The sequence below is a fragment of the Oncorhynchus masou genome, chromosome 5 (assembly GCF_036934945.1).
Source record: "Oncorhynchus masou masou isolate Uvic2021 chromosome 5, UVic_Omas_1.1, whole genome shotgun sequence".
NCBI classification, from domain to species: Eukaryota; Metazoa; Chordata; class Actinopteri; order Salmoniformes; family Salmonidae; genus Oncorhynchus; species Oncorhynchus masou.
In genome coordinates, this window is record NC_088216.1 from 39009667 (window position 1) to 39025121 (window position 15455).

General features: G+C 40.3%; 1 protein-coding gene across 4 annotated transcripts in view; it reads left to right on the forward strand.

The window, feature by feature from the left end:
* Window positions 1-15455, forward strand: part of LOC135539561 (cadherin-22-like) — a 334240-nt gene that overhangs the window by 266589 nt on the left and 52196 nt on the right. For 2 of the 4 annotated variants that reach the window (XM_064965503.1, XM_064965502.1), the window contains exon 10: window positions 1217-1338. In XM_064965503.1, the coding sequence (XP_064821575.1) occupies window positions 1217-1338 (122 nt within the window). Of the gene's footprint in view, window positions 1-1216; window positions 1339-8361; window positions 8443-8530; window positions 12797-15455 lie in introns of those variants that run through there. The other 2 variants (XM_064965504.1, XM_064965505.1) reach the window with 2 other exon arrangements.

Below are 15455 nucleotides of genomic sequence, written 5' to 3' on the forward strand. Positions count from 1 at the left end.
CGCAGAACCCACTGAGTTTTGTAATTAGGGGTAGTGAGTCTAATTTAAAGCGGATTTTGATTGTGCTAATTATGTAATCGTCTTCCCTTCCACGTTTCGATGTGGCCTTTTAAGAAGTTCACTGAGAGAATAGGGGTGTGAACATTGCTTTGTTATCTTTTAACACATTATTAAGTGTGTTAATCCATATTTCAATGTTTAAGTCAGACCCCTGGTGTACTGTAATCATTAAAGTTGTATTTTTTTAATATTCATTATTTGATAGTTGGAGCTCTGATATGAAAATCAGTTGCCCTGCGGCCTTGTGAAAATCTTGACCTGTTAAAAGGTCTTACTCACATCGGCTGCGGAGAGCATGATCACACAGTCGTCCGGGACAGCTGATGATCTGGTGTCACTGGGCAGCTCTCGGCTGTGCTTCCCTTTGTAGTTTGTAATCGCTTGCAAGCCCTGCCACATCCGACAATTGTCAGAGCCGTTGTAGTACAATTCCATCTTAGTCCATTATTGACGCTTTGCCTGTTTGATGGTTTGTCGGAGGGCATTTCTTATAAGCTTCCTCGTTAGAGTCCCGCTCCTTGAAAGCGGCAGCTCTACCCTTTAGCTCAATGCGAATATTGCCCGTAATCCATGTGTTCTGGTTGAGGTATGTACATACAGTCACTGTGGGGACGACATCCTCAATGCACTTATTGATGTGACTGATGTGTTGTTCTCCTCAATACCATCGGAAGAATCACAGTATATATTCCAGTCTGTGCTAGAGAAACTGTCCTGTAGTCCTGTAGTTTAGCATCTGCTTCTTCACTGGTGCTTCCTTCTTTTAATTTTTTCTTGTAAGCAGGAATCAGGAGGATATAATTATGGTCAGATTTTCCAAATGGAGGGAGAGGGAGAGCTTTGTACACGTCTCTGTGTGTGGAGAAAAGGTGATATTAATATGCACTGCACGATATTATGACCTCCCTGTTTTCTCAGATTTCAATCAGCTTTGCACTGCATTTCACCTCTGAAAGTTATATATAGAATGATGTACAGTTTTGGTTTTATTTGGTAATTTCTTTCAGTCTTTCAATATTATACATTGAAAGAGTGGATGTCCAGTTCAACACGTTACTTCAGTCACTACAATATTACTGTTATAGTATACAGTACATCACCATTTTGTAAAATATTCAATACAAACACTGCAAATTAATCTCTGTTCTCTTTGTAGATAATGTATCCCAGATATCCCATTCGTCAGTGAGCATTCGTATCCTGGATGTGAATGATAACCCTCCTGAACTGGCCACGCCCTATGAGGCATCTATCTGTGAGGATGCCAAGCCGGGTCAGGTAAGGGCAAACTTTAAAGTATTGCATTAATGCCATGTATTTAATGTGCTGGTTGTGTGAATGGTGTGTGTGAATGAAGTTGCTGGTATTTCATAAATTCATCATCATAATTATTTCCAGTAGATTAGCAAAAATATTACCATGACTCAACCAAAACTGAGTTCAACAGCAATAAGGGGCTAAGAAAACAAATCCCATTGAAAACCTGACTTAATTGGCAATATTTTTGAATACATTTTGAATTTCTAAGGTGTACATACAGAAATGTAATGTAATCTGATGATTTACCAACGCACCTGAGGGTTTTCAATATCACAGTTGTGGAACAGCCCATGGCTGCATTGTGCTCTTTCCAGTTTTGTTTTAAGAACTATCCAGCACCAGCAATCCAACTCCTCTACTTCATTTAAACTATCTCTGACGCATCAAATCGAAGATGTTGTTTCCAAAGCTGTGTTTAAAACATAAGTTGTTTGCCATATACTAGTAAACCTTTGTATGCTTGCTGGTCGGATGCAATGTTGGGAAATCAGTTTGTATTGGTTGTAGAGCACAGCCAAGACATTCTATCGCTTTTTCAGAATTGTTTCATTATCACCTAGATTCTCGTTTGGACCTTTCTCAATTGGACAGCATGATCTATTTGACACTTTGTTCCAAAGGCAATTTATAAACTCTGTTTTTGGCACACAAGCAGCTTACCAAACGAGGCTTACGCCAATACTATACTATACTATTGGTTATTGGTTATAAAAGGACAATGTATGTCTGTGCTCTTTGCATTTGTGCTTTCTTGACTGAAGATGTAAAGCTGGGATTGAATCAGTATATAATAAGCCATTTAGCAGACACTTTTATCCAAAGTGACTTGCAGTGAGTGTGTACATTTTACATTTGGTGGCCCCAGCATCAATATACAAGCATCAGTCTTCAATATAGTGTCAAAAAGTACAAATTGAGTTAGCTCCTTTGGAGGAGTATGCTAATTTTAATTTGTTGACATCATGCATTTGCATGCGATTTTATACCCTTTCATCTGTTGTATTTATTAAACAAACAAAAAAATGCCAGCTGTTTTGATATTTACTACATAATATTCAACAGCTGATTTAGTGGAGAGATTACACAATATCATTGAAGTTGGACAGAAATGAATGCATAATCCAAAGGTCATGAACTTGGAACAGTTGGTGGTGTAAGAATAAAACATGTGTGGCTGTATGCATAGTGCAGAAGAAGGAGAATAGACAGAATAACCCTGATTCTCAACTCCCATTAAAAATGGACGGGGTCATTAAGGTATTTTATTTCCATTCATGGTCAACAAGCCACGGGCTCAGTTGGAGCCAATTACACTGAGCGGAGCAAAGGAATAATTAAAAGACTGGGGATGCATCCCAAATGGCATTTTACTCCCTATATAGTATAGTGCACTACTTTTGATCAGGGCCCTATAGGCCCTAGTCATAGGTAGTGCACTATATAAGGAGTAGGGTGACATCTGGGATGCACAGAGATTTTAAGCGAGGCCTCCAAGCTGGAAGCCACATTTACATGTGTAATGAGGCTTAGGCCTCCCCTCTTCTTGCTCTGCAGACTCTTAACTGCTCATCGCCCTCTGTGTTTGCCACCTCTCCCAATAACATTGTCTGATGGTCTGATCTCTCGCCACCTCGCTCCTTCCTCGCTCCCTCCTCCATCTGCAAGCCAACATTAACCTTCAACACATAATCATAGGGAGACCATTAGTCTTATTGTTGAGTTTTTCCCCAGCAGGATTCTTTCACAGGTCCATTTAGATTTCAGACGTGCAGCTCAAAGATGTTCAGCTCACGACCACATTGGCATTTGGAAATCTTTTTCAAATAACGTAGATAGGACCATATTTTCCCATTTTAATTCATCCACTGACGTCTATCCATTGATGGGTCAGGAAAAATGGTCAGTTTGTTGACAGGTAAGCGTTAGAAATAAAATGGAATGGGCTTCTGTTTTTGTTGAAGGCACAAACAAATAAAATTGTATTTGTCACATGCGCCGAATACAACAGGTGTAGACCATACAATGAAATGCTTACTTACAAGCCCTTATCCAACAATACAGTTTTAGAAAATAAATACATGTTAAATAAAACATCTAAAATAAAAGTAACAAATAATTAGAGAGCAGCAGAAAATAACAATAGCGAGGTTATATACGTGGGGTGCCGGTACAGAGTCAATGTGCGGGGGCACCGGTTAGGCGAGGTAACTGAGGTAATATGTACATGTAGGTAGAGTTAAAGTGACTATGCATAGATAATAAACAGGGAGCAACAGCAATGTAAAAGGGGGGGGGGCAATGCAAATAGTCTGGGCAGCCATTTGATTAGCTGTTCAGGACTCTTATGGCTTGCGGGTAGAAGCTGTTAATAAGTATTTTGGACAGAGACTTGGTGCTCCAGTACCACTTGCCGTGTGATAGCAGAGAGAACAGTCTATGACTAGGGTGGCTGGAGTCTTAAACAAGTTTTAGGGCCTTCCTCTGACACCACATGGTATAGAGGTCCTGGATGGCAGGAAGCTTGTCCCCAGTGATGTACTGGGGCGTACGCACTACCCTCTGTAGTGCCTTGATCGTTTGTTGTTGACGTGGACGGCAATGAACTTGAAGCTCTCAATCTGCTCCACTACAATGCATACAGTACTGTAAACCAGGACACTCAAAACTGTGCTCTCTTGGTCTAGCTGTCTCGTAGCTGCTGGGACATTTCATTTATTTTCTTCCTGCTCTGTAATGTTCCAGACGTTCTCTCGTCTTTGACTGCAAAAAAATTGAATGGAAATGTGTTGTCTTTGGGTCAGGGGTTTCTCGTGTTCATTCTCTGCCTTGGCATAGCTACTTGGAGCATTCTGGGACAGATTTGCTGCTCTCTATGGGGCCAATTCCGACCCAAGTTATGTGTGCGGAAATGAAACTTAATTCCCTTTTTATGCAATTTTCTATATGCGTATTCTGACCTTGAACTTAAGCATGAGAATAACATGCTATTCACCCGTTGTAACGGTTTTCTTTGGTTGAAGGAGAGTCGGACCAAAATGCGGCGTGGCTATTGAGATTCATGTTTAATGAAAGCAACTAAACACAAACACTACAAAAACAAGAACCGTAACACGAAAACCGAAACAGCCTATACTGGTGCAAAGTATCACAGAGACAGGAACAAGCACAATCAACCACCAAAACCCAACACCAAACAGGCTACCTAAATATAGTTCCCAATCAGAGACAATGACTCACACCTGCCTCTGATTGAGAACCATATCAGGCCAAACATAGAACTAGACAAACTAGACATGAAACATAGAATGCCCACTCAAATCACACCCTGCCCAAACAAAACATAGAAACATACAAAGCAAACTATGGTCAGGGTGTGACACCCGTAATTATTTTGGGGTGGAGATCAAAGAAATTAAGGTGTGGAGGAGGTGTGTCTACAGATACGCCATATTCTGACCTTGACTTCCTTCCCTCATAATTCCACCAGCCTAGTGCTCGTGAAAAGTTGGAATAAGGAATGTGCCACTGTAGCAAAAGTGTAACAACTGTTTGGGTTTGAAAACCGGTCAAGGTGTAGAGAAATACTAGATGAAAAATGAGGCAAACAACTTCTACATTTAAAGGTTTAATAGACATACATACAGTGCCTTCAATAAGTATTCACACCCCTTGCCTTTTTCCACATTGTGTTGTTACATCCTGAATTAAGAATATATTATATTGAGATTTTGTGTCACTGGCCTACACACAATACCCCATTAATGGAATAATGTTTTTATACATTTAAAGGTTTAATAAACATATATACAGTGCCTTCAATAACACGCCTTGTTTGCAATAAGGCACTAAAGTAAAACTGCAATAAATGTGGCAAAGAAATTAACTTCATCTCCTGAAAAAAAGTGTTATGTTTGGGGCAAATTCAACACAACACATCACTGGGTAGCACTATTCATATTTTCAAGCATGGTTGTGGCTGCATCATGTTATGGGTATGCTTGTCATCGGCAAGGAAAAGGTATGTTTTTTTAGGATAAAAAGAAACAGAATAGAGCTAAGCACAGGCAAAATCCTAAAGGAAAACCTGGTTCAGTCTGCTTTCCAACAGGCACTAGGAGGGAAATTCACCTTTCAGCAGGACAATAACCTAAAATACAAGGCCAAATATACACTGGAGTTGCTTACCATTGAATGTTCCTGAGTGGCTTAGTTACAGTCTTGACTTAAATCGACTTGAAAATCTATGGTAAGACTTGAAAATGAATGTCTATCAATTAAGAATTTTAAACAGAATAATGTGCAAATATTGTACAATCCAGGTGTGCAAAGCTCTTAAAAACATACACAGAAAGACACAGCTGTAATCGCTTCCAAAAGGGGATTCTAACATGTATTGCCTCAGATGTGTGAATATTTATGCAAATGAGATATTTCTGAATTTAATTTTCAATATATTAGCAAAAATCTCTAAAAACATGTTTTCACTGTCGTTATGGGTTATTGTGTGTAGATGAGAAAAACAATATATTTACTCCATTTTGAATTCAGGCTGTAACACAGCAAAATGTGGAATAAGTCTAGGGGTATGAATACTTTCTGAAGGCACTGTATGCATGTGGAAAGACAGCCACGTTCCTCTAAAAGGTTCTCAGCAAATCTCTCCCCCTCCAGAGGGGAGGGCAGACCTAAATACTCTTGCCTTATCTGTTCGCTGTTTCACCCGTCCATGCCTGGTGCCAAAGCAATAAATCAAGACTAAGACCTTAGGGTTGAATAGACTATACATCTGAAACATCTTATTCGCTTAAGGACACCCATGGCTGATTTTATGGCTCAAGGCCCTAGATACTAAGACCTGTTTTGTGGTTACCTCTGGCGTTAGAGAAGGTACCTAAAGTTCAAAATCCATTAGGGAATAATCATCATAAAATGGTTTGCAGCAAAAGTCAAAGCACATGTGGACATCAATAAAATACATGTTTTACTATTATTCCACACTGGAGAAGGTGGTATGCACCAGAATGTCTGTGTTATCTAGTACCCTGTCTTTTGCAAACCAATATTTTTTTTATTTATATTTGTTTTCAGCCACCCTGAATGTTGGATTGGATTTTGGTTTTACGCACCACATGAAGACTATTACAGTTTTTTTGCATGTGATTGTTTCTGCTTTCCTCACTTTATACTACCTTCAAATAATAGTACCTTTTTAATTATTGTACATTAACCATTTCATTTCCCCAACATTGAATGTGCCCATTTTGCACAGCCTAAAACTTTGATGCAGAGATACATTTGTATACATAGTGTATGTGAACACCCTTCAAATGATTGGATTCGGCTATTTCAGCCACACTCATTGCCAAAAGATGTATAAAATCGAGCACACAGCCGCGCAATCTCCATAATGAACATTGGCAGTAAAATGGCCTTACTGAAGTGCTCAGTGACATTCAACGTGGCACTGTCATAGGATGCCAGCTTTCCAATAAGTCCGTTCTGCCCTGCTAGGTCTGCCCCGGTCAATGCTGTAAATCCTGTTATTGTGACGTGGAAATGTCTACGAGCAACAACAGCTCAGCTGAAAATTGGTGGGCCACACAAGCTCACGGAATGGGATCGCTGAGTACTGAAGCGCGTAACACGTAAAAATCATCTTTCCTCGGTTACAACACTCACCACAACACTCCACCATCCCAAACTGCGTCTGGAAGCAACGTCAGCACAAGAACTGTTTGTCGGGAACTTTATGAAATGGGTTTCCATGGCCGAGCAGCCGCACACAAGCCTAACATCACCATGCGCAATTCCAAGCCTCGGCTAGAGTGTTGTAAAGCTTACTGGCATTGGACTCTGGAGCAGTGGAAACGCATTCTCTGGAGTGATGAATCACGCTTTACCATCTTGCAGTCCAATGGACAAATCTGAGTTTGGCAGATGTCAAGACCACGCTACCTGCCCGAATGCATAGTGCCAACTGACTTCAACCCAGTTGAACATCTTTTGGGATGAATTGGAATGGCAACTGCGAGCCAGGCATAATCTCCCAACATCAATGCCCAACTTCAACCAATGATTTTGGACCACACTTTTGGTCATGTAGTGTACATTTGATAGATTAGCCTACATTCTATTAATACCTAACTTGTGGGTTTGCAGATGAATATAATTTGGTAAAATATGTTGTTCAGTAGCCGATATAGGATAAGGTCACCTGCAAACCAGACAAACTAATGTAAAAAATACTGCAACTCAATGGGAGCAGAGCATTGCAGGAGCACATTACACATTACAACAGGCCCTTCCCAAGCACATGAAAATGATTGAGTTGCTGTGTTTTTATGCATCATTTGTTTGGTCTGAACACGCTCAAAACTCAAACCCACAGGTATATAAACCGTGATTGTTCCCTGGTGTTCCTGAGGGACAGACAACGGAGATGTCAGCCTGTGATCACGCCTTTGCACATTCCGAGGCAGTCTAAATGTAATGGGAATGACGGACACGGTGTGGGTCCAACACTTTTAGCTGGACAGAGCAGTGAGTATGGAGCTGTCATCTTATGTCTGACGATTTGGAGAGCAGGATCAACCAGCCTACATCACTCCCGGTTCTCCTCAGTCACCTGTGCCCACTCTGTATTTGCTACTGGGTCATTTCAGAGTGTCCGGAGATGTCGTTGGCATCTCCCAAATCTGTGTCCATGTGCTTGTCCCTCTTCCTTGCTGCAATGCTACGGTACACCAACCACTTCATTCATTTCCCCGACGCCCCTGCAGAACATTGGTGCATCAAGGAGAGCTTCCACGCCAAGGCCCCAATGTGCTCGGTGCCATCGGTGGCACCCATATACTGTAGCCACCAGGGCACCCTCTGTCATCGGGCATGTGTACAGAAATTGAATGAGGCAACAATCTGTGAATGCTCAAGTGGTCTGTGATGCAGATCAGTTGATTTAGAGAGTTTGTTCCAAATTTCCAGGGTCAGCCCTTGACTCCTTCATTTTGTGGCACTCTGGGTTGGTGGAGAGAATGGCCACTCTGAATGGGGACTTGCTAGTCGGTGAGTAGCCTATATATAACCCATGTTTAAGGAGTAAGATGTATGTAATTGTGCTATTAGTTATATTAAAAGGTGTTTATCTCAACAGGCGACAAAGGCATTCCACTTCTGCCATGGCTCATGATGTCCTTCCACAACCCTTCAAGCCAGGAGGGGTATAATATGGCACACTCTCACCAGGGGTATCGTGGAGAGTATCTTCAGAGTCCTAAAGAGCAGGTTCCTGCAACTTGACACTTCTGACTGTACCATGCTGCTAACACCTGTCAAGATGTGCCTGGTGTTCGTGGCATGCACCATGTTACACAACATGGCAGTGAGGCGAGACATCCAAGCACCCGGTCCTGGTCCACAACAGCTGCAGCAAGATGAAGAGGGAGGCCGTTACCTGCAGGTCACCAGGGAGATGGCAGTGCTAGGAGAGCACACCAACAACTGGCCAATGGCTATATTGCTTAGGTGCATCCCCTCAAACCAAATACTTTCTATATATGTGACCCGATTCAGGAAACTAGGTGGATGTCGCAAGTCACAACTTCACAGGAGAGCCGTTTGAACGTAAAAAAATGTTTTTATCAAAATGCGATTTTTGGCAGAAATGCCTTCTCGAACATGTGAATTTGCATGTGCACTAAAAACATGCGTAATGGTAAATTAATAAACCAGTAATATTAGACACTCAGAACAAACTATAAACTGAATTCAATCTTTATTATTAAAAGTTCCCCTGGTTTGGGCCTTTTTAACTTGGGGCTATGGTCCTGGAGTTCCTCTATAATCTCCTCAAATCTGTGGTTAGGGGGAGCATTGAGCTCCTTCAGCACGTGGTAAATCAACACACTATCACAGCTTATTGTGAAATAGACACAACATCACTTATTCTTCATAACGCATTCCATTTGTAAAAATTCCAATTTGTTGTGGCTAACGTCCGCTAGGCTAGCTAGGTGGCTAACATTGGCTAGGCTAGCTAGGTGGCTTATGTTTGCTGGGTTAGCGGTTAAGGTTAGGTTTAGGGGTTAAGATTATAGTTTGGTAACATGCTAGCTAAGTAGTTAAAGGGTTAAAGTTAGGGTTAAGTTTAGGATTAAGGTTGGGGTTAAGGTTAGGGTTAGGCTAAAGGGTTAAGTTTAGGGTAAGTGTTAGCCAACATGCTAAGTAGTTGCAAAGTAGCAAGTCGTTGCAAGGTTGCTGATTTGCAAAAATGCTAAAGATTTCCGTGATGAGATTTGAACACACAACCTTTGTAACCTACTGTATTAATCTCCGATTGAATACACAATCACTGAATCAAAAATCTAAATCAATGCACTGGATACAAAATCGTGTACTGCACACAAAAACATGTATTTCCAATAAGCAATTAGTGTCTATTTTACAATAATCTGTGATAATGGGTTGGATCAATTCCTGTTAGGGACGTGGTCAAACGGGTGCAGAACGTCTCCTGGAGGGCCCTCTCCCCTCTGTATTGTCACCCCTATTTTCCATCTCTTTAACCAAAGCCTAAAGTAATGTGTGTCAACAGGCGTGGAAGGAAGCTAAAGTAATTCCACTACCTAAAAATAGTAAAGCTACCTTTGCTGGCTCCAACAACCACCCAATCAGTTTGCTGCCTGTTCTTAGTAAACTGATAGAGAGAATTGTGTTTGAACAAATACAATGCTATTTTTATAAAGAACAGGTTTACTACTGACTTTCAGCATGCATATAGAGAAGGGCACTCAACTTGTACTGCAGTTACTCAGATGGCTGGCTAAAAAGAAATGGATAAGAAGATGATAGCTGGAGCTGTTTTAGATTATCAGTGCAGCCTTTCATGTTTTTGGTCATAATTTGTTATTTGAAAAACTCACTTGTTATGGCTTTAAATCACCTGCCATCGCATGGTTGGAGAATTACTTATCCAATAGAACTCCGAGACTATTCTTCAATAAAAGCTTTTCTAACGTCAGATATGTACAGTGCGGTATCCCTCAGGGCAGTTGCCTTGATATGCCTTGATGATTGCACACTCTACACAACAGCACCTACAGCCAGTGATATCACTGAGGCTCTTAGCAAGGAGTTACAGTCAGTGTCAGAATGGGTAATTAACAATATAATGATCTTAAATACGTCTAAAACCAAAAGCATTGTATTTGGTTCAAAACATTCTCTTGAACCAGAACGTCAACTGGAGTTGTGCATAAAGGGTGACCATTGAACAAATTGAAGAAGTTCAACTCCCAGGAGTAACATTCCTAAGTAGTTGCAAAGTATGTTAAGTAGTTACTAAGTCAGTTATCATGGTCAAGTCATTTAGACAAAGTTGTTGTGAAGATGGGAAGAGGTATGTCTGTTATAAAAAGCTGTTCTGGGTTTTTTCAGGCTCTGATCTTGTCCCATCTTAATTACTGTCCGGTAATATGGTCAGGTGCAGCAAAGAAATACCTATCGAAGCTGCAGCTGGCTCAAAACAAAAGCACCACGCCTTGTCCTGAACTGTACACACTGAACTAACACCAACAACATAAATGATAGTCTTTCATAGTTAAGGAGAAATTGACGACTTCTCTTCTAGTCTAAAAAAACTTGTGTGTGTTGAAAATGCCTACTTGTATAATCTATTAGCGTACACTTCAACCATACGCACATACCCCCATCAAACACGTGTTTCTACAGGTACCCAATGCAAAACCAGATATAATGTGTCGCTCAGTTATATTTGTAGAGCCAGGTTGACAGGCAAAAAGCAAGTTTAGCTTTAAAAAAACAGATAAAAAACATATTGTATCACAGCGCCTCTCCTCTTTCTAAATATCTACTTTAACTGTAGGCTACTGTATATAACAATAAGAATATGCATATATGATTAGTGTGTAATTTGTGTTGTCTCTTGGTGTCTTTCCTATATATAACTCTTATTTTATTTTATTTAATGTAATATCTTATGTTGTTCTTGTCTATAACTGTTCTGTACTTTGTCATGCATTTGTATATTTTATGTGGACCCAAGGAATAGTGGCTGCTGCATTTTGCAGTAGCTAATGGGTATCCTCGTGAACTAAACTAAACTCTTCCATCCGCTCCTCCTCCAACCGCAATTGAGGACGGTACACTGGGTCATCTGGACCTGGGGGTGGATTGGCACTGGCACATGTCTTTCTTCCTCCGTTCAACCCTCAACTGGAGGAAAGCTACAAAGTAGGCCTACCGCCCTCTCGGGGGAACACCAGGTGTCTCCTCATCTGAGGAGGTGAAAGTAGGAGGGAAAGTTTCAGTTTTACCTATACTGTAGGACGCCATCTGCAGTCTCTAATTATACATTTCTTAATTTCTTTCAACAGTGTCATGGAATTGCTGGCCTTACTGACTAGTGCTTCTGTAATCCCGGCTACAGCATCTGATAGGGGGTCCGACATTCCTGCCTGCACTGTGGGATAAACAAACTGCTTTTATTTGAGACAGAGGTCTCCTACTACATATCATATGTCTACAATTCATCTTTTGTCAATCCTTAACATTGTAGGCTAATTAATACTGTATGTATTTACCTTGATCATTATCCACACCATCACCATATCCGTGGGTGTCGGTGATGGAGAGGGTCGATCCAATCAGCTCCTCCCAAGGAGCGAGGTGGAGCTTCGTGCTTGGCCCTCCACTGGTCGCACTGAACAAGGTCCTATGGTTCAACAATCTGGACTTTACGGCAGTTTGGATGTCTCTTTTGCAACTTGTCAGGGCGCTCATCCAGCCTAATACCGAATGCCAGATTTGTTGTTTTCTACTGGAGTCACTTTTAAGCGTATAGTAAATAAATAGAGCGAGTCACATCAGTGGCCAGTATCCCCAGCTCCTCGCTGGAGAAATTGGTTTGTGTCTTTTTTCCATCTCTTCCATGGTGGTTCTAGACTACTAGTCATACTGATAACCTTAAATTGCCCAGTATTCCATTCCATCTCGTTGAAACAATTGTTTATAAGTCGGGTGATAGCCCTTCATTTACCATGATGATTACCCCACTGAAATAGGCAAGCTGCAGCTGTTAATTGAATTTTACTTGTGCAATGGAATCCCTGAAATTGAGTCAAGCTGCCCCACCACCTGCACAAGTAAGAAATTGGCTATATTAGGCTTTGTGCACTCATAGTTTCAAATATGGAAATTAAAATAGCTTACGGTCAAGCACTATCCAGGATCTAAATGTCAACTTCAATTTAATTGATTTGACAGCCAAAGAAAGATATTACAATTTTAATCTGGGGTAGCCTGCTTTATGTTTTAATAACATATTTGTATTCTTATTTCATGGTGACAGTATCCTGTATGTTAACTTTGACTTTCAAAATAAAAGTAGTGAGGTTATTGAGCTGGTTTGTTTAATGAGGACATTTTTGTCTGTGTGGGATCTCCATGATAACATTGCAGCAGCCAAAAGAAGATCAACATGGGGTGTGGTTTTCTTGCCTAGAATATACATTTTCAGGGTGCGGAAGGAAGAAACCCCCAAACTAGCTTGTCACACACATGAATAGCATAAGTCTGATTATAACAGAGCGCGGAGAAAAGGACAGTGGCTTGTATTTCTTCATGGATATCAAAGTAAGCCAAGTTTTCTGAACTATTTTACCAATACATTTTTTAATGATAAAATAATGTATCTTTTGTCTCTCTGAGTTTTCATAATTTTACTTCAATTCGTAAGTGGCTGAATCTCACCGGAAAAATCATCAGAGCAAGGGAAACAGCTTCCCTCTGTCTCAGTATGTGTAGCCCATGTATCTGATGACCAAAAGAGTATGAAATGTGTCCGCCGTAGCATTTGATTGATTGATGCCAGCAAGCATTTGGCCACCCTTGATAAAAAAATATTAAATAATTAGCCAATCAGCATTGAACTGAGCTCAATTGTGGGTTGTCCTGGCGCAGCAAAACTCCCCCTGAGGTAGGCCAGTTTGGATTTGGCTTCACACAAATCAAATCACATCCAAAGCAAAACGTTATTGTCATAAAAACATGTCTGTTTCTGGTCTGCATGTGTTGTCCTGCAGTAGCTAGCTTGCTAAATCAGCCCTTTTCTAAGCCATGGATGGAGATGGGTATTTGGACTTAATTCTCTGTACAGGACAAGGATTATGATCTAACCAAAAAATGCATATATTGTGCCACTAGCCTGAGATGATTGAAGTTCAATATGAAGCCAAGTTGTACCCTAGTAGGCTCATGTTAACTAGCTAGCTAACTTTTCTGGTTCATTGTTGCCTATGTAAGGGAATTCACCCCCGTAGTGGACAAAAATGAATGGTAAATTATTGGCATAGGACAAACCATGTACACATTGGCCAATACCACCCAAAGCGGCGTTGATTCATGCAAAGTTTACTTCTATTGCCATATGGGTATTGCCAGTTGTAACACTTCAAAAATCCAACAGGTGGCGATTGCACTCCACCATGGTTTTTCATATTGATATTGGACTCCAAGTCAACATCCAAAAGCCAAATTTTGAAAAAACGAATTTTTTGAAAAAAACGTATCACCCCTTAAAAAAGTGCTTTCTGGACCGTTTTTCAAATTCTTTCGCTTTTTTGACAATTACACATGTATAAGAACTGTATGAAAATACTTTTGTCCAATTTTATTATCATAATTTTTTTAATTTTTTTACTTGCGCATATTGCATATGTTTTGTCCATTTGCAATATGATTTCATAGGAAGTCAGAAGTCAAAAGTCAAAAATTATAAAATTTCATAAAAAACTTCACACACCCCTAAAAAAGTGCTTTCTGGACCGTTTTTCGAATTTTTTTCGCATTTTGTGTCAGTTACACACGTATAAGAACTGTATCAACATACTTTAGTCATATTTTATTATCATAATTTTTATTTTATTTTTTACTTGCGCATATTGCATGTGTTTTGTCCATCTGCAATATGATTTCATAGGAAGTCAGAAGTCAAAAGTCAAAAATTATTAAATTTCATAAAAAACTTCACACACCCCTAAAAAAAGTGCTTTCTGGACCGTTTTTCGAAAAAATTTCGAATTTTGTGTCAGTTACACAAGTATAAGAACTGTATCAACATACTTTAGTCATATTTTATTATCATAATGTTTTTTTTTTTTTTTTGCTTGTGCATAAGGCATATGTTTTGTGGGGGCCAAATGTCATAAGAAATTTGACATGCTCAAAAATCCTTCAGAAATGCAAAATTGACTGGCCTGATGAACTCGGGATGGCCGGGCAGTGATTGTTGTTCCTTTCAATCACTCGTGGTGTTGATTTCATCATGTCCATTTGTTTATGTTTTCTCACTTTTGCAAAGTCACTGTGCATTTGCCATATGGTTAACTGGGCATTCACCATCACCAATTTGTCATGCCATAAAAATCATGCAGGAATGCCAAATTGACTGGCCCGATGAACTCGGGATGGCTGGGCAGTGATTCTGGAACCTCTCCATCGCTCGTTTGGCTTGATTTCAGAATGTCGCTTTTGGTGATGGTACCTCACCGCTTAAACATATTGCTAATGGACAAGAGTCACCTGCAAGTCACCGTCCATCAGTCAATTTGATATCATTCAAAGCTAACTATTGGAGGCACTGTCAGTCTCTACGCACCCCAATGATACGTCCCTCCATCCATGTTGTGTATCTGTGTGATTTAGTTTTCCTTTGAATTTTTATGGGACAAATGACTGATTTACAGTTCATGGGGGTTGCCTAATCATATATATGAAGTTTTGGAAAGATCTGATATTTTTAACCCCTCCAAACAGCCCATGAGACACCAATTATGGCACTTCCGGTTGGCACAGGAAGCTATAAATACACACATGTCTTGACTGACATAGAAACCTAGGGAATCCTGAGTTTTAAGTCTTTAAGTTGAGAATTGACTGATCTACACAGGGTTGAATAATGCAGAGGCCTCGTCACCTTTCGAGGTGATGTACATCCAAATACCTTTTGGGTCAATCTAACCACTTCCGGTTGCTCCAGGAAGCTTAGAATCGACACAGGT